This window comes from Callorhinchus milii, unplaced genomic scaffold (genome assembly GCF_018977255.1).
Source record: "Callorhinchus milii isolate IMCB2004 unplaced genomic scaffold, IMCB_Cmil_1.0 Scaffold1, whole genome shotgun sequence".
Lineage (NCBI taxonomy): Eukaryota > Metazoa > Chordata > Chondrichthyes > Chimaeriformes > Callorhinchidae > Callorhinchus > Callorhinchus milii.
The window spans coordinates 67,970,880-67,998,522 of NW_024704742.1; the positions used below are offsets into that span (position 1 = coordinate 67,970,880).

Here is a 27,643-nt window from a genome sequence, read left to right on the forward strand (position 1 = left end):
CCAACAACCACACACACACACAACCAGTGGAAATGTGGGGCATCAAGTCTCAGCTAACACACACCTCACTGTGACCTTGATGCAGGCGGTGGGTGGCCTGAAATTCCACCTAGTCACAGCCTGTGGGACTCTTAACATTTTTTTTAAAATCGGTGTAGAGCTGTGGTCTTAAACGTGGCCTTGATTTGGAAGCCAACAACAATATATAAATTACACTTATATAGTGTCTTTCACCTCGGAAAGCTGGTGTTCCACAGTGCTTGAAAAGAATCCGCTTCCACATTTGGACTGAAAGTTTAAGAATATTATAATAATTATAGTATAATTCTTGCAATTGATATAGCACCTTATCATGGCGCAGAGACGTCTCAAAGCGCTTCACAGAATATACTTTAAGTGGATTGACTGTATTTTGTGGGCAAACACAGCAGTCAATTGAGCACAGGAACAGCCCACAAACAGCCTTGAAGTGAGTGATCAATTTTATTTTGGGGGAATGTTGGCCAGGTCACAGGGAGAGAGAAACTCTTCTCTTTTCAAATAGTACTGTGGGATCTTTAACATCCACCTGAACAGGCAGACAGAACCTTGGTTTAATGTCTCATCTGAAGGACAGCTGTCTGATATCGCAACGCTCAACCACACTGTACTCTTGAACCCAAACCTTTTGACTCAAAGGTGAGAGAGCGTTACCACTGAGCCAGGCTGACACACAACGTTTCAGAATGTTCCACAGTTCTGCACAATTTTGTATTTTAAGACAAAGCTGCCTAAACAAGCTAAGACGAGGTACAATTTCAGCCCTCCGAAGTGCTTGGAATGTCAGAATCTCTCCATAGTCTTATAGTATACTAATTAGAGCACTTGACTCTCAAGCGAGTGGATCTGAGTTCGATTTCCTGGACAAGGCAAAACCTTAGGTAAGTTTCCTTACTCCACACGCCTCTGTTTACCTAACAGTAAGTAGGAACCCGGTTGTTGATCGACTAATGGATTGGTTTCCGGGGATAATAATCCCTTAAAAAAAAAAAAAATTTGGTTACTCAATCCACCCACTCAATCTATTTGTGGTACACTGCTGTGTGCAATTAGCTGCTGCATTTTGCTCACAAAAAACGCAGGAAACTACTTTACAGTATATTCTTTGAAGAACCTTGAGACGGTTCAACAATGTGATAAGGCGCTATATCAAGTGCAACGATTATTATTATAAATATTTTACAGGTGATTGCTCTCAAGTGTAGTGACTGTGCATTTTGTAGGCAGACCCAGCAGCCAAGTTACATACAGCGATATTCCATAAATAGATACTATCAGTACTATTATTATTATTATAATTATAGCAAAGGGAAGCTCCCTCAGAGTCCTTCGCACCAACAGACCGTGACGTAGGCTCAACCTGCGTATGTAAATCCCCACCCTCCTGACTTATACAGAGACTCAAGAAACACGATTAAGAAAGCTCAACGGTATTTTATTGGGCTTTCAAATGCAACCCTATGCCTTACTTATCTGCCCGTTAAATATGAAAACAGTCGCAACGTTCAATAGTAAACACTAACACACTAAAACTATGCAACTAACAGCCTTATCTAACAGGAGTACACAAAAAAAACAATCTTGACCAAGAAGACTCCTCCTCAAGTCAGGCACATATCTCTTTGATGACAAGACAAGGTGAATAGCGACCACGAGCCATTTGGGCTCACTCATTTTAAGGATATTAGACCCATCCTCTTTTGGAACATATCTACTGATACTTTTTCCCCACCAAACCTGCAGCTTCACCCCCTGGATCCTCCCGATCCTCTTTTCCCGCCAAATTGTTGCCAAATCTAGACTTGATGACGCCAACAAGATAATTTCTTTTAAATACAAATACTGGCTATGGACTTTTAATCGCTCTTAAATTATACTCCGTAACTGCGTAACTTTGCATACGCAAGATTTTCAATAGTGCGAACATCTCGCCTTCAACAGCACACAAGCTTACTTGAAGCTTTCAACAACACGTAGATACAAATATACATATTAAAAGAAGGTTAAGATTAAATAATGGGGTGTCTGTAACATATCAGCCTCTTGATAATAAAGAAGCAGGTTCGTTATCAATCCTGATTCGTTACCTAATTTACTGATTTTCTTTGACGGTGTGACAAGGGAGCTTGATAACGGTAAGGCTGTGGATGTTGTATATCTGGATTTCAGTAAGGCTTTTGATACTGTTCCTTTTGAGAGGCTGGTACTGAAAGTAAAGAAAGCGGGAATTAGTGGAAGTATACTACAATGGATATGTAACTGGTTAACCGGAAGAACCCAGAGGGTGGTGGTACAGGGAATGTCATCAGACTGGGAAAATGTTACCAGTGCAGTTCCACAAGGGTCTGTTTTGGAACATCTTTCGTTTTTTTTTTATCAATGATCTGGAACTAGGAGTCGCAAACTCTATGGCTAAGTTTGCAGATGACACCAAGCTAATGAACGTGGTAGATTGCGAAGCTGAACAAGATAGGTTACCAGAGAATTTGAACATACTTGTGAATTGGGCAGATCGGTGGCAGAAGAAATTCAATGTGGAGAAACGTAAAGTACTTCACATGGGGACAAAAAATCCTGGACGGGACTATTATTTGAACGGAAGGAAAATAATATGTACGGAAAATGATTGACAATAAATTGAAGATCTTGCAACAGTGCTCTGTGGCAGTGAGTAAAGCAAACCAGATGAATAGCAAGCTGAAATAGTGGCGTAATCCTGCCAATGTATAAATCACTGGTGAAACTGTACATAAGTACTGTGTACAGTTATGGTCACTGTAGTACAAAAAGAATATGGGAGAAATCAAGAGGATACAGAGGAGAATGATTGAAGGAATGGAGGGACTAGACTATGAGGGGAGACTAAATAAATTGAGCTTGTTCACGCTGGAAAAGAGAAGATTGAGACATGGTTGCTGTCTTTAAGATTCTAAAGGGGTAAGACTATATAGATCATGACAGGCTGTTTCAACTTCAGAACCAAGGTATGCAAACACTAATTCAGTGAGTGAATAGTGAACCTGTGGAACAATTGAAGCAGGAAATATTGATTCCTTCAAACACAGATTAGATAGTTTTCTTTTAGGAAATAACATTATGGGATATAGTATGTAGGTAGTTTGGAACATATGTGTATGAGACCACCGGGAAGGTGGGAGGCGAACGAGATGGACCTTGGTCTTTTTTGTCTAGCATTTCTTATGTTCTTATGAAGGTCTTGATAAATCATCTCTCTCTCCTCCATCATGTGCTGGTTACCTTCCTTTACGAGAGAGATGGCTATGCTGTGAGGTATCTCTAGCTGCCTGTCTGGATCGCTGGAAAACAAAAATCTCAAAACAGTAATGTGTCCTTAACTGTATACATATAACATAACTATTAAGTTTACACAAATGAAAAGCTCAGCACCATTACTCCTGTATCACAAGAAAATTCTAAGATTTTTGCAAATCCCCAGTGTGAAATCATTTCCCCGAAAGTTGTCCAACATTTGTAAAGAGTGCCTCTTTAGTTGACAGTAACCAGTGCTGTCAATGGGAACAGTTTTTTGCAGATTTTTTTTTTCAGGTCTTTTTGAGTTCTACTCTGTCTCCCTTCACCGCTAGGCGATCCAGGCTGGCTATAACAATAAGCTCTCCTCAGCAGTGGACTTTGTACAGGCATTTCTATCTTTTTAACTTGGCTGGAAGAGTGTAATATTCTTGCTTCTCGATGTAAGAATCCCTATCGTCTTCGGATTTATGACTTTCACAACCTGGCTTGGCTTGTAAAATCTGTATCATAATGTTCCACTGGTATAGTGGGTTTTCCAGGCACCAAAAATCCCCTCTTGATTATCACACTCATTTATAGTTTGATGACCTGCATTTTAATCAGCAATCATACGGTCCCAAGGTAAAAATATACATATTAAAGAAGGTTAAGAACAATTACTGGGATGTCCATAACAGTACAGAGGGATCTTTAATGACCTTCAGAGCAGGTAGAAAGGAGCTTGGTTTAATGTCTCATTGTGAAGGACAACACCTCCAATAATGTAACACTCGTGCCCTTGAGTGTCAGCCTAGACTGTGACCAAAACGCCAGTCAGGGTGAGGGAAGGGAGGGAGCGAGGAGGGGATAGAGAGGGGAGCCGAAGGCTCGGTCAAAGAGAAAGGTCTTGAGACCGGCCTTGAAGGAGGAAAGGGAGGAGGCAAGGCAAAGGCACTGGGGGATAGAGTTCCAAAGCAAACAGAAGCATGTGGAGTAAAGAAATTTGCCTGTAGTTTCAACATGATAAGGCGCTATATGAAATGCAAGGATTATTATTAATAATAAAAATAAAAGTCGCTGGGAACAGGCAGCAGATCAGGCAGCATCTATGGAGAGAGGAAAATGACTTAACATTTCAGGTCGAGGACCTTTCGACGGAACTGGGGGAGGTTGGAAGGGAGCAGATTATAAGGTCCTTTGTTTTATTATTATTATTTGTAGCTGAAAGTCCACCTTACTGTCAGCCCAAGGGTAGTCAGCCTTTGTCCCTCTGTACAAAAAGTTACGAAAATTCGGAGTGACGATGAAATATTTGTCTCAGTGCTGCTTCTTGGCTGTGGTGTACAAACATTTGCAGATCAAAGGACTGATCCTGATACAGATAATGCACAATACAGCTGTCAAACACTTTTAGGAGCATAAGAAAGCTCGGAACAACAAAAGGCCATTCGGCCCATCAAACCGTTCTTTCCATAGATCATTCAAAGCCTACCTTTTCCCGGTGAGAGGGTAACATAAATATCCCTCAGTTTGAGAATTTTTCACAATTCTGCTTGATTTCAACATTTTACGATGATGGTCTTGAGGCTGAGACTGCGAGAAATTTTGAGCTTCCGACCCACTGCAGGTGCTTTCACCAACAATGTCACACAAACATTGTTCAAACAATGGGCATGTCACACAAATATTTCTGTCGCTTCCAGTGGTGATCAGATCTCGTGCTTGTGCCGAGCACTGAAAACCACAGAAGTATGACTGAAGATGAAAGACCTTCTTTTCCAGTTTGTCTCGACCTTGTTGCTCCGCTTTGCTGCTCAGACCTTTGCAGACCAAAGTGTTGATTCTCCTGCAAACAGGGTGCACTGCAGCTGTTGAAACCTTTTGTTTTACAAGAGTTAGATTCTCAGACCCATTGCGAGGCACACCCAAGGCACCAAACATATCCTTCTCTTTTGTTCGCTCTGTATCCCTGTCTCTGGATCTCTTCTCAAATCCCTTTGACTTGTCCCTCTCCAATCCCTGTCTTCAAAACCCTGTTTAAAAAAAACTAACTTCAACCGTTGCTTCAGTCTACATCAGGAAGGTCCAACCTTTTGGCTGCTGAGGGCTGGATGCTAAATTTGAGAAACGTCCGCGGGTCACATAAGCAATATTTAACCTGATTGTCCAGTCTTGTTACCAGGCAGAGCCTGAGCCCCCGATGACCGTCTCCTGACTGGCTCGGGGCCTGTGTTTTGCTTGCATTTGCCTGTCAGACTTGAAGTTAGAAATGGATTTAAGGCTGGATGAAATAATTGGTGATTTGAGAACATTATTTTCTGGGAAAATATTCTATGTATTATATAAGTGCAAGTTGTTTATAATGATAACAATAATATTCCTTGCGTTTGATGTAGCGCCTTCTCACAGGATATACTGTAATTTAAATAGCATTTTGTGGGTGAATGCGGAAACCAATTATTAAATATTTGCTAATATTTGTGCTGTTTTTTACTGTGCCTATGGTCAACTCCCACTCCCCTTTCTCCCTTGTTCTGTGTTCCACAAACAGCCATGAAGTGAATGGCCAATTTTATTTGAGGGATTGTTGGCCAGGACACTGGGAGAAATTCCATTTTTCTTTTTGAATAGCGCCATGGAATCTTTAACGTCTGCTTTATCAGGCAGACAAAGCCTCGGTTTAACATTACATCAAATGGCCAGCACCAACAATGCAACATACCTACAACACTGCATTGGAGTGTACTAGACTATATGACTATCTGTACTAGACTATATGACTATCTGTACTAGACTATATGACTATCTGCACTAGACTATATGACTATCTGTACTAGACTATATGACTATCTGTACTAGACTATATGAATATCTTGTTGGGATTTCCGATCCTGTAGTTCGACATATGACTCGACAATCCAAATATGGTGTAGCAAGGTTTATTATGAACAGAGTGCACGCAACATGCATTAACAAGTTACTACAAATGTCTAACAAATTATACGAGCAGTCTTTGAAGACAGTCACACAACGTCATGGAACACCTTCCTTGTGATTCTTAAAGGGACCTCTCCACACTGGTCACTCTATCTCTCTCTGGAGCTTTCCTGTCTACTGACTGTTCTCACCTAGAGTGCCATAGTTATACCCTTTCTCCAAGTGACCTTCCTAGGGCCCCTCTACCCACTTCTGATACAGTCACGTACTGAGGTTAATCAACCATCTGCTTGGTGCGAGCCTGACTGAGTCTCCACGAGGTCTTCCCTTTGTCCTGTCTAGGATAGGAGATGGATCGGTTTAGGGCTGTATCTGGTGTTTGTTATTTTGTTATGTGGGATCATTAGTACATTCCTTTTAAGTGACTGGTTATTTCTTATCATTGTCCCGGGATGATACCGAAGGTTTCTAGTTTAAACAACTTTCTCATTAGTTGCTATTCTTGAGGGTTGCCTTCAGTCGCTTGGCAGCCCTGTCAGAATCTAATGACTTATTGCTAAGTCGAGATCCTGTGTCGACCGGTACCTTGGACCATTACCTTGTGGGCTTGTTGTTATTTACCGATAAGAGGAGCCCCTGCCCTTTTCCAAAGCTGTCTTGTTATTCTTTCAGAAACAGAGAAAAACAGATGTGTCCTATCCCATGACTGTCAGTACTTTCTCCATTCTACATTTGTTTAATGTTTCATTATTATTAGACTACAACTTCTATAATCTAACAATCTGTACTAGACTATATGAATATCTGTACTGGACTATATGAATTCAAAGTTCTGATGTTGGACTAGAACGCATAATCTTCTAATTCAGAGATGAGAGTGGGGAGAATGCTACCAACTGAGCAAGACTGACAATTACAAAGAATGTACAAAACAGAATCAGGCCACTTGGCCCAACCAGTCCATACTGGTGTTTGTACTTCACGAGTCTTCACCCATTCCTTTAGTCTTCCCATATCCTTCTATTCCCTTGCCCTCCACGAAGGTCCAGCTTCCTCTTGAATGCATCACACTATTTGATTCAACCACTGCTTCAGACAGCAAATTATAATAATACAATAATAATCCTTGTATTTGATATAGCGCTTTTCACATCTTCTCGATGTCTCAAAGCGCTTCACAGAATAGATTCTAAAGTGAATTGACCATATATTTGTGGGTGAAACGCGGCATCCAATTGCACACAGCAGTGTTCCACAAACAGTCGTGGATTGAAATGACCAATTTATTATTGTTTTTGTTTTTGGAGGGATTATTATTAGGCGTTCTCACTAGCCCTCTTCATGGATGTGGGAGCTTGACAACTATGTTTGACAGCAATTTTTTTGGAAGGAGATCAGCCAGGTTTCTGAGACATGCGGAAATCTATCATCATGCTTAAGGGTTGCCAAACCAAACTGAGAATTCCATGCTTCCCAAGTACACATGGAAATTCCAGAGATAAATTGTTAGAATGGAATGCGCACTCTCCATCGAGGGAAGCATCCTGCTTACCTAATTCGGGAAAGTATTAGGCACAGGTTGGCAAGAGCCAAGGCTCAGGGACCCCAGAATGCTAAAAATAACAATACAGGACTCTTTCAAGGCCCTGAAATTGAAATGAGTACATTCAAATCCTTTAGTGAAGATCCATTCGAGGGCAAGGCTGGTGTTTGACAGCCATTATCTGTGAAGCACTTTCCGACATTGACACTTTAGGCATTATATAAAATGCAAGAATTATTTGGGTAGCTGACTTCAGGGTGTCTTCTATTTGCCTCTAAATGATGCTGTAATTCTGAAAATTTACAAACAGTAATTTAATTGTCTTCAAGTACTACTCTGAAAAAAAGGCATTTAAAAATAATTGGGGTAACTGCAATATGTTCAAAATTAGCAAAAATACATGTTTCAGCCCTATTTCAGTGAGTGAGCCTGATTGAGACTAAGGAGTAAAATTTGTAATAGTTTCTTAACAAATTTGTTATGCTTTTATCTCAAGGAATAGATTGGAAAGACTACCATGGATTTTACACTCCAATCTCTAACTATACTAATCTCCTCCTAACATTCTAATGTACAATGATGATCTGTTGAGCTCAATTCTCTGTGTTTGCTCCTCTAAGAATAAATAATAATAATAATAATAATAATAATCCCTGCATTTGACACCTATCATGTCCAACCATCTCAAAGCGTTAACAGGTTTTTTTTGGTAAGACAGCTGAAACATGTGAAAACCCATCACCATGCTTAAGAGTATCCAAACCAAACAGAATTCCATGCATCCTACCAACACATGGAAATTTATTGGAATGGAATGCGGACTCTCTCCCTTGAGGGATGCATTGTGCTTACCAAATACCAGAAAGTATTAGGCGAGGTTGGCAAGAATCAAGGCTTGGGAACCCCTAACAATAATGTATTGTGATGGTGTATTTAGTGAGTGAAATGTGGCAGCCAGTTTGTGCACACCAATATCCCACAAACAGCCACAGAATGAACGACCAATTTTATTTGGGGATTGTTGGCCAGGACAGCAGGAGATACTCCCTTCTCTGTTTCAAGTAGTGCCATGGGAACTTTAATGTCCAGCTGAACAAGCAGAGATCACGATTTAACATCTCATCTGAAGGACGACACCTGGGACAATGTAGAGCAACATTGGAGGGTCAGCATCAACTCAAAGTACCTGAAAGACAGGGGATTTAAGACATCTATTCTCTATAGATTCAATCCAGTTTGATCAGTTAGCATTTCCTTGCTTAAACAGTTCACGCACCATAGATGCAGACAGGTTTCAGATTCTGGGTGAGGTACAGGATCAGGTGCAAAATGAGGACTGAAGGTTATACTAAGTTTTTGTGGTTTGCATACGCCAGTACAGAAAGACTCGAACCATGGTTTAGCTGGTTGCTGCACAATTTAATATCACAGTAACATCAATCCGCACGCAAATTTTTATAATTTAGTTTAGCAAGAAAATCGACGCACTCAGAAATATATAAGGAGTCCTGCTAAATATCGAACAACATTGGGGAATTTATTTTTTTTAAAAAAGAAAGCAACTTTTCCGATGAAGGAAAGCAGGCACTGGCTTTGTTGGATAATAGAGTAAAATTACTGAAATTATTTTAAATGAAATCGGGGCAGAAACCCTCACTTATTACTCTAAAACCCCGAGAGTCGAAAAAATTATATTGGAGTAAGATTTCCCCCCATCTTATCCCTCCCCCCCTCATACAACGACGACAACAAATTACATTTATATGGTGCCTTTCATGTTTGGAATCAGGAGGGGCGGAGGGAGGGTAGGGGTAGGAGGGTGACCGAAGGCGCGGTCGAAGAAGAGGGTCTTGAGATGGGCCTTGAAGGAGACAAGGGAATGGGGGAGGTGCAGGGACTGTGGGATGGAATTCCAAACCGTGAGGGCAGAGAGGCTGAAGGTGATGGTCGTGGATAGTGGTCAAAAACAAGGAAAAGGAATTGAAATGATAGTTCAAGCCTGCGTTTTATCGCCAAGCGCGCAAAATGCTGAGCTCCACCTTCGGATCATGGATCAATTTCATTGTTTTTTGAAAATCGATAGTTTCATTTCCATCTGACTCACTGTCCTGGTAGATAGGTGCCCCAGCAAAGCTCCATTTTAGTCTTCAAAATGTGCTCGTGTTAACAATTAGCCAGACGTTGCTTAGATCAAAGTGATTGTTGAAATGTGCTTTTTTTGTCTTGTTTTTGTACAACGATTGTTTTTTGGAAATCTGTAAAAGGCAAAGATATCAATAGTTGATTAGTCTAGAATGATGTCTTGTTTTTTTGGGGGGGTGGGGGGTGGGGGAGGTAGGCATAATGTGGGGAAGGAAGGGGAAAAAATAGCAATAATAATAATAATCTTTGCATTTGCTCTAGCAACTTATTACGTCTTTGAGACATCCCAAAGAGCTTCACAGGATATACTGTAAAGTGAATTGACTGTATATTTCTGCATGCGAAACACGGCAGCCAATTGCACACAGCAGTGTCCCACAAACAGTCATGGATTGGATTGAGTGACTACATTGTTATTGTTATCCTACACCTGTTTGTTAGATGGAAGTTTGCTCAAAGTTGGCACACAGTTGGCATTCCAATGTGTTACAGGGGAGGGATGTCGGTGGGTGTGGGAGGGGTTGGGAGAGACCTATAAAGGAGAAAAGTCAAAAGTTGAACACATTTGACCATGCAAATATAACAAATATGGTTTTGACTGAAAATAAAAAAAGAGTTCAGAGTGTGTCACACCGGGCCATTACATCTCTTCAGAGTTCACAGCTACAGTGAAGCACATCTACAGTGATACTGCAAGATCTAAAATGCCACGATCAGTAAACAATTCAAATCCCAGGCGCCTGGGTTTGTCTCACTGTGACCTGTTGGGACTCCAAGCTCTCACCAAGTCCCTCTATTTTCCATAATCTGACTTCAATTTGACTTCAAGTCAAAACTGAGACCAACGTCAGACAAATCCATTCACAGTAAACTACTGATAACTTGACCCATGGTTTAACTTGTCACAAATCACTTAAGTAATCCTGATGTCAATTTCTCGGCTGCATTTATTTATGTATTTATACATATGCCTGACTCACCGCTCTGGATAACTGGTCATAGAGCCCTTTTCCTGGGAGCAATGAGTTATCAGGAGTTGACTGTAGCTCCCTAGACATTAAGCTCAATAGTCACTTAACACCAGTTTATTGCATTTGAGAAAAATAAAGCGTAAAATAGGTTATGCCCTTAAATATAACCTTTACCTGGTTGAGGAAAACTTTTTTGTTTAACAGCTAAATATCCAAACTCCCATTTTAACATTATAAAAGCATCCTGATTAAGCAGCAAAGTTAAATGTGGTTGAGAGATAATAAACCACAGTAATGCTTGCATTCTTAAAAGTGCTTCACAGGATACATCGTAAAGTGTATTGCTTGTATATTTTGTGGGCAAACACGGCAACCAATTTGCACACAGCAATGTCCCATAAAGAGCCATGAAGCGAATGACCAATTTCATCTCATAGGTGCAATAATAATAATAATCCTTACATTTGATATAGAACCTTGTCACGTTGTTGAGATGTCTTAAAAGTGCTTCACAGGATATACTGTAAAGTAGATTGACGGTATATTTTGTGGGAGAATGGAGGCCACCTTTGCTCAACAGGTGTAAAAATAAAAACAATGTAACTTGAGGTTTTATTCCTATGACTTTCAGCCACATTGCAGAAACATTGCTGTTCAGAACCACAGCAGAGTCAATTTGCAGAAGGAGAACAAAATGGCAGTGCAGACTGTGCAATGGGGGTTTGTTTGCAGTGTGGGGGATGGTTGCTAGTTTAATAGCTACTGAATTTACACCTGGGGCATTTACTAAATCCACACCTTGGTGCAGGATGCTTTGAAATGAAATAAAAAGCAAACAGAAGGCATAGAAAAATGCAATAAGTGATACTTAGCCTATACTCCATATATTACATCAGTCTGGCTCAGTTGGTAGCTTCCAATGAAGCATCCTTGGTGTGTTGTTCTTGCCATAAGAATGATGCATCATGAGTATATATATATATTATTGCTGACCTTTGCCAGTATGAAACATGTATTTGTAATCAATTTAACATTGTACACCATTAGATTCAGTTAGGTTGATTATTATACTGTATTGGTTAGGTATTTTGCTTACTTTAACGTTACTTCTGCTGAGAACTTTTGTAATCTTGATACGAATGAATCATGTCTGTGATTCCTTTATTTAATGTCTTTGTGTATTATCTAGAAAAGAGACTTTGGCATGCAGATATGGGAGTGTGAGGTGGAGTAATCTGAAACTCTGAGAAACAGACTGAAATAGCAGGGAAGATAATCAATGTGAGTTGTTTGAAGTCTTGGTTCTCTTAAGCAAAGTATAGCATGGTTTAATGGTCACGGACAGCATTTGACATGTTTGTTTAGGGGTAAAAGTATTGGTCACTAACTAGCCTGAAGTTGAAACAGACTCTAGAGGGAAGAAAATAATCATACCCTATTATCCATTCCTTGGAACATCCTCCCAATGTGAAAGGTGCTCTACAAATGTCCTTTGTTGTTGTTATTCCCAGATTGTTAAATATGCCTTTCTGTACATGCAGGTCACTGTATAAAGGTTTCTTTAATAAAACAGATTATTGAAGGAGCACATGTCTCTGTGAGTTTGATTATCTTGGTATCCGGAATCTAAATGATTATATATCGATAGTTTTATTTAAAGTAAATATAATACAGAACTGACCCATTGCAGCCAAAAAAGTTAGAAGATTGTAGGTTCAAGCTCCCCATTCAGGAATTTGATCTTGTAGTCCAGCTACACACTCCAATGCAGTCAAGTCTTATTGTAAAGCAGTCATACAGTTTTATTGTGTGTACACTAATCAACAACTTACATTTATATAGCAGCTCTCACACAGGGTAGCATCCCAGAGTGGTTGACAATGGTGGTACCTGAGGCCAAGCCGGGGGAGGTGGGGAGGTGACCGGAGAGGAAGGTCTTCAGGTGCGATCTGAAAATGGGGAAGGAAGGGGCAAGGCGGAGGGATAGAGGAAGAGTTTTAGGGCATAGTGACGTGAATGCACAGCCACTAATGGTGGAACGGAGGGCACAAGGGACATGCAGGAGGCCAGAGCTAGTCGAGTGGAGGTAGGGGATGATTGGTTGGGGAGTAAGCAGGGTGGAGAGTTAGGGAGGTGTCAGGGTATGAAGGAATTTGAAGACGAGTGAGAGGATCTTGAAATTGAATAATCATGATAATCTTCAATCCCTTTCTTAATATATGTTACTGTGCCGCTGTGTTGAGATGTGACGTTATATTGAATAATCATGAAATATATCGTCAGCATGTTACAAATGATTGGCTTCACAATGCTTGTAGAAAAGACCACTAGGTTAATTTCTCAATTGTATTGAAATCATTGTTAATAATAATAATATGTAATAATCCTTGCATTTGATATAGCACTTTTCACGTCTTCTAGACGTCTCAAAGCGTTTCACAGAATAGACTAAAGTGAATTGCCTGTATATTTCCGGACGAAATGCGGCAGCCAATTGTGCACAGCAGTGTCCCACAAACAGTCATGGATTGAAATGACTAATTTATTATTGTTTTTTTTCTTGAGGGATTATTATCAAGCGTGTGGAGTAATGAAACTTGCCCAAGCTTTCACCCTGCCGGGAATCGAACCCAGGTCTCTTGCTTGCAAAGCCAGTGCTCTAACCGCTGAGCTACAGGACTCCACACCTTGTTAATGCAGCTATCAATATAGATAAGGATATATGCTTAAAGTAGACATGGTAGTACAGGGTTAAAAAGATAGGGAATGAGCACGAGTCGGGGCAGCAGCCAGAGGAAAGTCAAGGATAAAGGTCAAATGGTTGTTGCCCAGAGTCATCAGAATGGGTGGTATGCTTTGATTCTGTAAATACTTATATTTGACTAATTGTTCAATAAAACTTTTGTTACACCACTTTGGATTGTCGGGTCATATTTCGACCTCAGGGATCGGAAATCCCAACAGTTGGTGCATTCATTCAGGTTTAATAGGCTGTCCGTCCTTATTGATATTCTGCTTCGTACTGTTTACAACAGCGTAATGCAGTGGGACCTTATCTATTTGTGGGCACCTTAGTTTTGAGGGCAGCTCACTAACCAGTTAAATTCTTCACAGTCTACTTCGTTCATTTCAAATTCACAGTGACCCAAATCCACAAACCTACAATCAAAGGCACCCTAGGGTAAAATAATAATAATTATTGTAATAATAATACCTCAATGTAATTGAGGTACTCACATGTTAGTAATAGTTGTTTGGTAGCCTTCTGTCCTCCTCAGGCATTGGTCTAAAGGAACAAACAGTTGTAATCATGAAAGGTTTTTTTTGGAAAGAAGCAATTGTAACCTATATTTTGTATGACAATGTGTCATATCTATAAATATAATCGACAGAGTGTTACTGAACTGGGTAGCAATGGACTGCAGAGAAAGAACCTTATAAACAGAAACTGAACCTAAAAATAAATGTTCACATGTTTGTTTTACATTTGCAAAATGTAATACATTTTTTCGTCACCTTCCATCTCCAGTGGAAAGTGTACCAATTGTACTATTCAGGAGGTTGCGAACTGTTCTAAATGGGGGCACAAAGTCACTAAATAAACATGACCTGCATTTGATGAAGCACCTTATTACATCAAAACAACTCAAAGTGCGTCACACAAGCAGCTACAGTTGTAGGTGCTGCCACTGTTACGTTGGCAAACATGCCACTCAATCAGCCAACACAAACATCCCAACAAATGTTTTGCCCATGAAATACAGTCAATCCACTTTACAGTATATCCAGTGAAGTGCTTTGAGATGTCTCAACAATGTGATAAGGCACTATATCAAATGCAAGGATTATTATTATAAAACCCAATGAGATATATGACCAAAAGCATCTATTTCTCGGGGAGGAACGGTTGGGGGTGAGGGAGGTAATATTAGCCAGGACACTTGGACATTGCACTCAACTATCTAGAAATAATACCTTTGCATTGCTAAAGTCCACACTGGAACAGAAAAACTAAACAAAATACACAGTCAATCCACTTTACAGAATATTCTGTGAAGTGCTTTGAGGTGTCTCACGACGTGACAAGGTACAATATCAAATGCAAGGATTATTATTTATTATTAAGCAGGGCTCACTTGCTAGTGCATGGAGGATAGCCTAGATTATAAGCTCAAGCCCTGCTCTCCTTAATGTGATCTACCACTACTACTCCTTTAATTTGTTATAATGCTTATCATGTCTTTCAGATGTCTCAAAGCGCTTCACAGAATATACTGTAAAGTGAATTGATTGTATATTTTGTGGGGGAAACACGGCAGCCAATTGCACACAGCAGTATCCCACAAACAGTCATGGATTGAGTGACTTAAATATTATCATATTAATTACAATGACATTAATGCTGTTCTGTGTCCACTCCAGGAGCTAGGCAGATACCTTAAAAAGAGACAGCTACATGGCTGTGGGAAAAGGACATGTAAATGGGACTGAAAGGCTTGATTTTGAGGGAGCGACACAGATGCGATGGGCTGAATGGCTTTTCTTCTCTAACATAATTCGCTATGATTCTAACTCCATCCCAGAGTCTCTCCACATCTTCCCTTGCCCTTTGCCCCTCTCTTCCCACCTTTAAAGATCTTCTGAAGATCTTTTCTTTTCAACCACACTTTCGGTCACTCTCTGCACTGCCCCAAGCCCCAGCATCCCCAAGTCTCAGAATATACGGTAAAGCGTTTTGTGGGTGATTATTGGAATTTCTGCTTATTGCTTATTGCTTATTGCTTATTAACTCTGCTTATTGGAATTTCCAATTTGACAAGCATCTTTGAGAGCATCTCTTGATAAATTCTGGGTTTTCTCTTTATAATTATCACAGGAAACCTTTGGGTAATTTCCTGTGTGAAACAGTATCAAGCAAAGATCACTTGCTGATTTACTGTTGAACACGATGAACATGTGGATCACCAAAGAGATAAGAGATAATAATAATCCTTGCATTTAATACATTAAGTGTGATCAATTAATTCTAAGTTAATTCATAAGTGTCTTATCAAAGAGCTGCACAGAATGCACTGTAAAGTGAATTAACTGTACATTTTTCGGATAAAACACATGCGACCTTCTCCACCTCCGCTATTCCCACCCTCTTAATCCAAAAAACCTCCATAAACCAATTTGGGTCGTCAGTCTAGGTCAATGATGGGCAACCAGTGGCCCCTGGACTGCCAAAAATGTGGCCCCCGAACAATTGCACTAGTCTTGTGCTCAATCATTTCCAGGTTTGTCTTGATTGAATATTTATTGGTTTATGGTAGAAATCAAAAAAAAACACTTCAGGAAATTTATTTTGAGAATTCACCACTGCCATATAAGGTGAAATATAATAGATGGAATATCAATAGATTATGAAAATACAGTAGGTGAAGTATTATAATATTATGGAGATATAACAGGATAAGCAAACACACTGACCTCTTTCGGAACTGGTGTTGGCAGCGTCTCCTACGGGGTCCTGGAGAGAGAAAACACCTCCATGTTAGCCACACACCGACCGCTGCACAATGTAACAAGTTTGCTCTACTAACATTTGTAATAAAAATAAATAGTGTGGAAGATATCAACGCGGGCATCTTACGTTTACAGTAAAGGATGGAAACGGTGACTAGAATCACCAGCAACAGGGAGGAAACGCCTGCGAGCGATGTCCAGATGATCAAGTGGCAGGAAAACCTGTCATCTGCAATCCCTAGTTACAAAAAAAATCAATCAGTAAAATCAACCAACCAATCATTTAACTGATCACATAAACAACCAATCGATCGATATCCATCCATCCATCCATCCATCCATCCATCAGTAAAATCAATCAGTAAAATCAACCAACCAATCATTTAATATTAATCACATGATCAATATCGATAGATCGATTGATCGATAGATAGATCGATCGGTAGAATCAATCAATTAATTGATCAATTAACCAATCAATTAATCAATTTAATCAATACAGAGGAAGAAATTTGCCCCTTGCCATTTCAGCCACACACTCAATGCAATTTCATATCAAATGCCGTTTGAATCTATTCATTGTTGTTAATATTAATAATGTCTAAAATATTTTCGATGTTGAAAATAGTCCAAAAATACTAATTCATGTGGCAGATTAAAATCTACGCCGATTTCAAAAAAAGAACAGCAGGAAATAACTAAACCAGAGAAATCTATTGCAGTAGATTCGCACACGAGTGGTGAGCAGCTCTCTCTCTGCATCGTCCTGCTATCCGCACCAACAACAAGGCAGGAGTGAGCCGCTAAAGTGCATTATACCCGGTGTAGCATTCGTTTAAAAAAGCTTAAATCTTAAAGGTATCAAAGTATATCCCCCAAAAAAGCATTCGCTCTTAAGATCAACTCTTGGGTGATTAAAGGCTAGACTTGGCTAAAGAGAGAGAAACAGACAGACTGAATTCCTTTCCCATTTATATAAATATTTATAAATATTATATATTAGATATATCAAAAAAAATTAGATTATATATCAAAATAAATATTTATAAACATTATATATTATATCAAAATAAATATTATAAACATTATATCTTATATCAAAATAAATATTTACTGTATTATATGTGATAATTGTATATAGTGTATAAAGTACTGTAAATATCAACATTTTATTGCATATTTGATATCCTGGAGAGATCAGAGCTACCTGCTTGTTTGAGACCATTTCTCAACAAAATTCTCATTGTGATTTTATCAGTGTATCGATATTTTGATATAATATATTTTGATATCAATATTTTTGATATTTTGATATTTATTTTGATACAACACATGTTGGCATTTTGATATCAAAGTATATTAGACCAATATAAATATCAATATATATCAAAATTGGTATAAAAAAATCAATGTACCGATCAAAGCACAACCGAAAAATGTCATACAAGCGATGCGATATATACACTGAGTTGGAGACAACTGTGGAAACCTATATATGACATACATTGTATATAGTTATTTACATACATTGCATACGTTTGTATCATATACCCATATATACATTTTATGATATTCCTATACATCACAAAAGTACTTGCTGAAACTCCTTACACGTTTTGCAATTATTATCTTTTTAAAAAAAGTAAAAATATAATTAAAAACAGATGGTTAACACAGAAACGTTTGTTCAATACAGTTAAACATGTTCCAGCCCTGTTAACATTGGTGTTGTTTGTGAACGCACACATACACAGATATACACAGACACGCAGGTACCCACAGACACACACACACACACACACACACAAATAAATACAGATACATGCACATTCACACATAGACACAAATACAATTACAGACACACACATACACACAGACATACATACAAACACATACACACAGACATACATACAAACACATACATGCAGAAACCCACAGATACAGACACACATACACACATAGAGGCGGGTGATGTGCACTAAGTGTAGCTGGAGCCTGTGCGCTGGGTTGCGTTGCTGTAAGGATACCCAGACTGTCAAGTCATTCTCTTACGGATAACGACTGAGAAGAGAATGAGCTTGTGAGTCTATGCTATAACCCCCTGTACCTCTGCTGGGCTGGGTTGTTGATGTCTGTGGAGCCTCAGTTTTCGGCGGGGGCAGTTTGGTGGTTGAAACCTTTGTGGCAATGGTTGTAACCTCTGTGTTGGGATAGAGAAACAGATAGACATATAAACATGTAGAAGTCGCTGTCAGATGGGATTGTTTAACAAAGCGCCAAATCGAGTTAAAACAATAATAAGCCTTGCGTTTGATCAGCTGCCTTTCATGTCTGGAGCACATTTGCAAAGGCTTCACAGGAGTTTTTTTTTAAAAAACGAACCACTATAAAGTTCTGTCATATAATAATAATGATAATAATTTGGTCACTCAATCCACGACTGTTTGTGGAGAAACTGCTGTGCGCAATTGGCTGCCGCGTTTTCACCCATAAAATACAGTCAATTCACTTTACAGTATATTCTGTGAAGAGCTTTGAGATGTCTCAAAGTCGTGATAAGGCGCTATATCAAATGCAAGGATTATTGTTATTATTGTCATAAAGACTCCAATATTGTAGAGATCACCAAAGAGTCAATTTGCTGCCAAACAAAGTCCCACAAACAACCATGAAGATAAAGTAGATTGAAGTGGAGATCTAACCACATTCTCTACACAATATATCATATAATATAGTATTTTAAACAAAATTCATCACTCACTCCAAGGGATATTATTGTGTGCAAACTGAAATTGTCTGCCCCTTTTCACCCACAAAATACACAGTCACTCCACTTTACAGTCTATCCTGCGAAGTGCTTTGAGACATCTTGACAATGTGATAAGACGTGATATCAAATGCAAGGATTACTATTATTAAGGAGTCCTGTAGCTCAGGGGTTAGAGCACTCGACTCACAAGCGAGAGACCTGGGTCTGATTCCCCGCAGGTCAAAACCTTGGACAAGTTTCCTCACTCCACTCGCCTGATAATAATCCCTCAAGAAAAAAAATAATAAAATGCACGACTGTTTGTGGGACACTGCTGTGCACATTTGGCTGTCACGTTTTGCCCACAAGTATATAGTCAATTCACTTTACAGTATAGTCTGTGAAGCGCTTTGAGAAGTCTAGAAGATGTGAAAAGCGCTATATCAAATGCAAGGATTATTATATTATTATATTACTATAACAACAACAACTCAGATTTATATAGCGCCCTCCACGCTGGACGGTGTCTCAGAGCACTTTACAGTAACGGATCCCGTTAATATATGATATAGGATATAATATATGCTGTATCACATGTCATAATATGCAAAGCATATATTATGAAATACGGTATACAGTATTTAATAAAATATTAATCAAATATATAATATATTATATATAATAATAATCCTTGCATTTGATATAGTGCCTTATCATTTCGTTGAGACGATTTTGCCCACAACATTTTGAGACCCCTCAAAAATATGATAAGGCGCTATATCAAATGCAAGGATTATTATTATATATTATATGTTATAGTACAATATATTATAAACCACTCCATTACATAGCACAGTGAATGCTGGATATTAACTTATCACTGTTTTACTGGAACCAAAAGATATAGCTTGTATTTATATAGCGTCTTTCACGAGTGGAAGGAAGTCTCAAATATATTTCAGTTGCCCCTTAACATGTTTATTCTAGTTTTGATGATTTCAGGATCCCATTTATTATTATTTTTATTATATATTATATCTTACAACATATATTGTATTGTATAATAATGATGATAATAATAATAATAAATGGGATCCTGGAATCAACAAAACTAGATTAAGTAGGTTTCACCTATAAAATACAAAATTCACACCAAACGCTTTGAGATGCTTCAATGACATAATAAGGCACTATTTCAATGAAAGGCTTATTATTAGCAGTAGTAATAATAATAATAAACAATTGTGAATAAATAATAATGTATTAATAATTATAAACAACGAGAATAAATAATAATAATTGTATTTCATACTCTTTTTGCATTTGATAACAATCCTTACATTAGAGACACTTGTTGGATATAATAATAATCCTTGCATTTGATATAGCGCCTTATCATGTCTTTGAGATGTCTCAAAGAATATACTGTAAAGTGAATTGACTGTATATTTTGTGGGCGAAACGCGGCAGCCAATTGTGCACAACAGTGTTGCACAAACACTTATGGATTTAGTGATCAAATTATTATTATTATTATTTTTAAGGTATTATCTCTAGAAAAGTGATCTGCCAATCGACTAACAACCAGATTCCGACTTACTGATAGGTAAACAAAGGTGTATGGAGTAAGGAAACTTGCCTAACATTTTGCCCTGCCTGGGAATCAAACCCAGGTCTCTGGCTTGTGAGGCGAGTGCTCTAACCAATACACTACAGGATTCCATGTCTATAGGCGCCTGTAAGAGCATTTCACATGTGGAATTATTGCTCAGTGTGTAGTGGAGTGTCCCTGTGCTCACTCACCAGGTAATATTGCTCAGTGTGTAGTGGAGTGTCTGTGCTCACTCACAGATAATATTGCTCAGTGTGTAGTGGAGTGTCCCTGTGCTCACTCACCAGGTAATATTGCTCAGTGTGTAGTGGAGTGTCTGTGCTCACTCGCCAGGTAATATTGCTCAGTGGGTAGTGGAGTGTCTCTGTGCTCACTCACCAGGTAATATTGCTCAGTGTGTAGTGGAGTGTCTGTGCTCACTCACCAGGTAATATTGCTCAGTGGGTAGTGGAGTGTCTCTGTGCTCACTCAGAGATAATATTGCTCAGAGTGTTGTGGAAGTGTGTAGTGGAGTGTCTCTGTGCTCACTCACCAGGTAATATTGCTCAGTGTGTAGTGGAGTGTCTCTGTGCTCACTCACCAGGTAATATTGCTCAGTGTGTAGTGGAAGTGTGTAGTGGAGTGTCTGTGCTCACTCACCAGGTAATATTGCTCAGTGTGTAGTGGAGTGTCTCTGTGCTCACTCACCAGGTAATATTGCTCAGTGTGTAGTGGAAGTGTGTAGTGGAGTGTCTCTGTGCTCACTCACCAGGTAAATGGAAATCATTAACCTTTCCGAACTCCAGCTTCGAGTTTTGCAGCATCAAGCAGAAATAGCTTCCAGTATCCCTCTTGGCAAATTTTTTAATTTTGAGATGTGTAACTGTAGCTTCGAAATTTGCATCCACAGAGGGTGAAACTCTCCCTAAGGGTGAAACATAGAGCAGAAACTCCGGGTTCTTTCCTTTGCTGTGTCTGAACCAGTAAATGCGATCGTCGGCTCTCAGGCTACAAGGCACAGACACACTTGTCCCTTCCTGGACTTGTTGGGTGTTTTGGTAAGTTGCTGAAATAAGGGCAAAAAAAGAGACAGAGAGAGAGAGAGAGAGAGAAATTACCTTTTAAACCCAGAGCATAAAGTTTCTTTCAAGTTTTAAGGTTTAAAGTTTAGTCATTCTAACATATGCATATACATATACAGTTAAACCTCAGCTGTAGCACCACTCTCAACTCCAACTCAACAACAACAACAACAACAGCTCCACTCAAAGGACCAGAATATTTACAGCGAATTAAATTGATCGTATTGATCAGCCACATACGTGTGCAATTGCATAGTGTGGATCTAATGTATCGTGCAAACACAGTTGTTGCATGTTATGCAACATATTTGCTGTTGTTAAAATACTTCCCCCACCCCCGGGGGAGTTGGGGTGGAGGGAGGGAGGTGATGGTTCAGGATTTGCACCTATATATTGATCCATTGATTAATTGATCGATTAATTCTATCGTCTCAGGCGAGAGAGAGAAAAAAAAAAGCACAAGTTTGCAAAGCAGTGTGTTACCCCAGGGGAGAGCCATCAGCGACAGGAATCCGAGGACAAGTCTCGCCATCTGACAGTGAGAGCGATAAGCCCAGGATCCGAACTGCGCAAACTTAAGCGTAACTTGTGAGTGTGTTCACCTTCTGCAGCAACTGCTGCCCAACAGCATCAGCTCAGGACGTGAGGTCACAGGGAGACTCACCAGAGGCTGTGAGCTCCAGAGTTTTATATTGCACGACCAATATTTACTACTTATTCTATTCCATCTCTCCACAAAACAGGGGATTCTGTTTGACTTCCCAGAATGTGTGAGGAGAGAAAGAGAGAGAGAGAGAGAGAAGAGGAGGGAGTGTGAGTTGGTGAGAAATAATGTTCACTGAAGAGTTCCAACAGAAAGATTGTGATGGTGTGGATGGAATGAACCTCTGTTTTGGTATTTAATAACAAAAGATTAACAAAACGCCAGTGCAGAAAATGACTTAGAACACACAAAGCAATTGGTGGATACCCAAAAGCAGGCTTGAAACAAATAAAATCTCATCTCAGTTATTTCTATCTATTATTAATAATAATAAACACTGGGAATAAATAATAAAAACAATTGCAATTGCTAATTTATCAAATTTGATAATATATATACAACCTGGGAGAATTGTACGCAGTCTAAAATACTACAGCCCTGAACAGATAAACTAGTTTTATTCTTGTATGATAAGGTGAGTCCACCTCATTTCTACTCGGGCTAGATTTACACTATTTACACTATTTACCCTCATACATGCATTCATAACATCGAGGCTTGACTATGCAAACTCATTGCTTGTCGGCCTCTCCAACTCCTCCCTCCATAGGCTGTAGATCATCCAGAACTCTGCAGCCCATGTCCTCTCCTGCCCCACAATCCGTGACCCTATCACCCCCATCCTCGCCCGACTCCACTGGCTTCCCATCACTTAGACAATACAGTTCAAGATCCTGGTCCTCATCTTCAAAACCCTCCTTGCTCCCCACTACCTCTGTGACCTCCTAACACCCTACCATCCTGCTCACTCAACTCCGCTCAGTGTGCTCCAGCCTGCTTCACGTCCCCCGCCTCACCCACCCCACCATTGGCCGGTGGACCTTCTGCCACTCTGCCCCCACCCTCTGGAACTCCATCCCACAGTCCCTCTGCCTCGCCCCCTCCTTTGCCTCCTTCAAGACCCATCTCAAGATCCTCCTTCTTCGACCGTGCTTTCGATCTCCCTGCTTTCCCCCCTGTCCTCCACCCTCCCCAATCCCAACCCCCAGCTTGGGTCCGAAACACTGACTGTCCAATGCCTTGGAACTGTCCTCCCAACATGAAAGATGCTTTCCAAATGTAATTTTGTTGTTATTATTGTTGTTTAACAACAAGAAATTTTAATTAGATTTAGATTGCCTTCACAAGCGAGAGGACCTGGGTTCAATTCCCGGGCTGGGCGAAACATTAGGCATATTTCCTTACTCCACATGCCTCTGTTTACCTAGCAGTAGGTAGGAACCTGGTTGCTGGTTGATTGGCGGATCATTTTTCTGCTGTGGGCAATTGGCTGCCATGTTTCTCCTACAAAATATACAGTCAATTCACTTTACAGTATATTCTGTGAAGCGCTTTGAGACATCTTGAAGACTTGATAAAGCGCTATATCAAATGCAAGGATTATTATTATTTATTATAATGTAGTGTTTCTAGATTTGTTACTAGGACAAATCTAAACCCAGGTGGAATTTCAACCCCTTTTATGCCCCCACCCTCTGGAACTCCATCCAGGAGCCCCTCCACCTCAGCCCCTTCCTTGCCTTCTTCAAGCCTGTCTGAAGACCTTCCTCTTCAACTGTGCCTTTGTTCATCCTCCTACCCTGCATTCCCCTACCCTGCACCTCTCTTGATTCCAACCCACAGCTTGGATGCAAACCCTTCACTGTCCAAAACCTTGGGACATCCTCCCGACCTGAAAGGCTCTGTATAAATGCAATTTGTTGTTGTTGAGTGCATCAGTAACCGTGTGTCTGGGGCTTTGGAACAATTTGCATTCAGATAGCTACCTGGTACGTTCTCATGTAGAATCTGACTGAGGAAGTAAAACCACAAACCCTTCCATTCGGCGTGTGCTCTTTCAGCGCCTTGGGACATCCTCCTGACGTGAAAGGCGCTTTCCAAATGTAATGTTGTTCTGGTTGCAAGACCACATTGTTATTGCTGCTGAGCGCATACAGGGGCTACACTATTCAGTAAAAAAAATATAGATTTTTAAAACAAAGTTATCGCAAGACAAAAGCCAGCACGTGTAAACCATCGTTCTAACATTACGGTCATGGAAACGACAAATATGGTGATAAGTCTTGGTTAAAGCAATAGGAAATCCGCATTGGTATGGAGTAAATGGTTGTATGAAATCACTAACATTCTCTTTGTTGAGAACACGTTGTGGACAAGCCTGTGCCTTTTTATGCAATGTATGACAATGAGGTCTTGCCAATTAAGGCAGATTTTAACTGGGGGGAGAGAGAGACACACACAGAGAAGAGGGATAAACCACAATCTGTTACAATTTTTTTTGCAGTGTTTTGCTGGGACCTCTTCTGCACACCGTGTAGCAAAACACAATTTGCAGCATTTTGCTTTCTATATATCATTTTTTTTAATGACACACCGATCTTTGGCTCTCTGCCCCTATAATGTGATTTCACATCGTTTTCTAATTGGGAAGTATATGGATTTACATTGAGATGAACTTTATCATATTTGACGAATTATAATAATCCTTGCATTAGATATAGCATCTTATCACATCATTAAAACGTCTCAAAGCGCTTCACAAAATATAATGTAATGTGAATTGACTGTATTTTGTGGGCAAAGTGTGGCAGCCAACTGTTCCCTCGAACAGTTGTGGATTGAATGACCAAATTTTTTAAAAGGGGATTATCACCCCCATAAAAGGATCCGCCATTTGATTGAAAAACATGTTCCTACGTACTGCTGGGTAAACAGAGGCACGTGGAGTAAGGACACCTGCCTAAGGTTTCGCCCTGGCCAGGAATCAAACCCGGGTCCTCTTGCTTGCAAGGCGAATGAATGCTCTGTAAGTTGATAAGTAAAATAAATTCGAGCCTCCTTGCGCAATAGGTGAGCCAGCCTCAACATTTAAAAGTGTAATAATGAACAAAACAGGACCTTGTTTTGACACCAGCCGTGCTTAAGACTCTGTGGAATCAGTATGGGATTATTATTCAGCACATCATCAGTTCTTTTGAAGTACAGTATTTCAGTTGGCCATTAAAGATCCCATGGCACTATTCAAAACAAGAAGATTTTTGTTCACGTTGTTCTGGCCAAGAATCCCCCCAGACAAAATTGGGAATTAATTTTTTGCTGTTTATGGGACACCGCTGTGCGCAAACTGGCTGCCACGTTTCATTCACATAAAACACGGGAAATCACTTTATCAGTATTTCCTGTGAAGTGCTTTGACATGATATCTCGAAGATGTGATAAGGCGCTATATCAAATGCAAAGATTATTATTATGATGAGAAGTACGGTTGCGAAAGACATAAATTGACTCCAGTCTTTATTTGGTTAGCTGTGAAGCACAGACCGTTGTACATTTATGAATTTAATACAGTACTATTTACATTTATGTAGCACCTTTCACATCAGGAAGATGTTGCTGGGGATGGGAGCTGAGGGGCGATGGAGGAGGGTGGTTGGGTGAGGGGGTGCGGTTGGGTGGTGGGGGGCGCGGGAGAGCGGAAAGATGGCACACTGACTCTCAAATGGATAGTTTTGACCTAAATTGGCCCTGTAATGATACAGCACTGATACAATACACTTTTATGTTACAGTACTGCTTACATTACATTTTATTTAATGATGTCACCAAGGGGGAGTCATGTAGAGGATGAAGAGGAGGGGACCGAGGACAGAGCCCTGAGGAAAGAAATGAAAATGAAACAATAAAGTGTTTAGAAGACAATGAAACTTTTAAAAACAATATTCTCAGATCAAGCAAAACCCATTCAGTCTAGTATTTATATTAGTTCTTGAACTACTGTGCAAATGATTTTTTACTTGTATATGAAGTCCTGTAGTGTATTGGTTAGAGCGCTCGCCTCACAAGCAAGAGGACCTGGGTTTGATTCCCAGGTAAGGAAAAACTTTCGGCAAGTTTCCTTACGCTACACGCCTGTTTACCTATCATAAGTGGGAACCCAGTTGTTAGGTGATTGGCAGATTGCTTACCAGGGGTAATAATTCTTTTTAAAAAATCACCCAATCCACGACTGTCCGTGGGACACTGTGGTGGCTGCCCACAAAATATATAGTAAATTCACTTTACAGTAGATTCTGTGAAGAACTTTGAAACGACTGAATGATGTGATGCAAAGAATGTCAATTCAAAGAATATTTGTATTATTATTAAATGTCCAGGAACTTGGAGCTCATGGTCTAGGCTAACACTCCAGTGCAGTGCTGGTGGACAGCACATTGCCAGTGGTGCCACCTTCAGGTGAAATGTTAAAGTGAGGCCTTCTCTGTTTCTTCAGATGGATGTTCAAGAACTCATGACACTATTTGAAAAGAGAAAGGTGTTTCTATCAGTGTTCTGACCAGCAATCCTCCCAATAAATTGGTCTGCCACTCCTTATGGGTCACTGCTGTGTGTAAATTGGTTGCTAAGCTGACCTATAAATACACATTCACTATGTTACAGAAATTTCTGTGAAGCATTTTGAGACATCTTGACTAGGTAATGCACTTTATCAAATGTAAATCAAATTTTTATTTTAATTCTGTCCAGAAAGGATATTTCTACTGTAGGAAAGTTTACTTTTCTTAATGATGAAATAGTGTGTGTGCAATTTGGATGTTAAACAATTGTTTGTTTGCTGCCGTGGAAGAAGATCTCCCCGCAATCCCTCTTCATTGCCCTGGAGTCCTCTAATCTCCTTCCCCTCTGGCCCACCTCTCGCAACAACCCACTCACTGCATCCACTCTTCTCCACAGCACCCACTCCACCACACTCGCCATCCTTGCCCCCCTCACCTCCTGAATTGCCTCCTATTCTTGATCCTCACCCTGGTTCACCAGCCACCTCCGCTTGCTTAAGGTGTGGGCTGCCGAATACACTTGGCTCAAATCTGGCCTAACGGTCCACCGCTGCATCTGGCTGGACCTCATGAAAACCTACCGTTCCGCTCTCACCTCTGCCAAATCATCCTTCTACTCCAGGTTAATCCTGGAGGCGAAAGGCAATCCCAGGCTCCTGTTCTCCACCACTAACCGACTCCTCCGCCCTCCCTGACACGCCTCAAAACAGCCACTATCATCCCCACCTTGAA

The 27,643-nt window shown here is 40.0% G+C and overlaps 1 protein-coding gene across 2 annotated transcripts; it reads right to left on the bottom strand.

Moving 5' to 3' along the window:
* Window positions 1-9,664: 9,664 nt before the first annotated feature.
* Window positions 9,665-24,504, bottom strand: cd8a (CD8a molecule). Of its 2 annotated transcripts, none has more exons than XM_007898005.2 (7): window positions 24,392-24,504; window positions 21,502-21,798; window positions 18,500-18,592; window positions 16,520-16,630; window positions 16,357-16,396; window positions 14,122-14,170; window positions 9,665-10,026 (listed from the first exon to the last, which is right to left on the bottom strand). In XM_007898005.2, the coding sequence occupies exons 1-6, from the start codon at window positions 24,429-24,431 to the stop codon at window positions 14,125-14,127; spliced, it is 627 nt and encodes a 208-aa protein (XP_007896196.1). In that variant the 5' UTR covers window positions 24,432-24,504; the 3' UTR covers window positions 9,665-10,026; window positions 14,122-14,124. The 2 variants fall into 2 exon arrangements, with proteins under 2 accessions (XP_007896196.1, XP_007896195.1); XM_007898004.2 differs by lacking the exon at window positions 24,392-24,504 and adding an exon at window positions 22,298-22,451.
* Window positions 24,505-27,643: the final 3,139 nt, after the last annotated feature.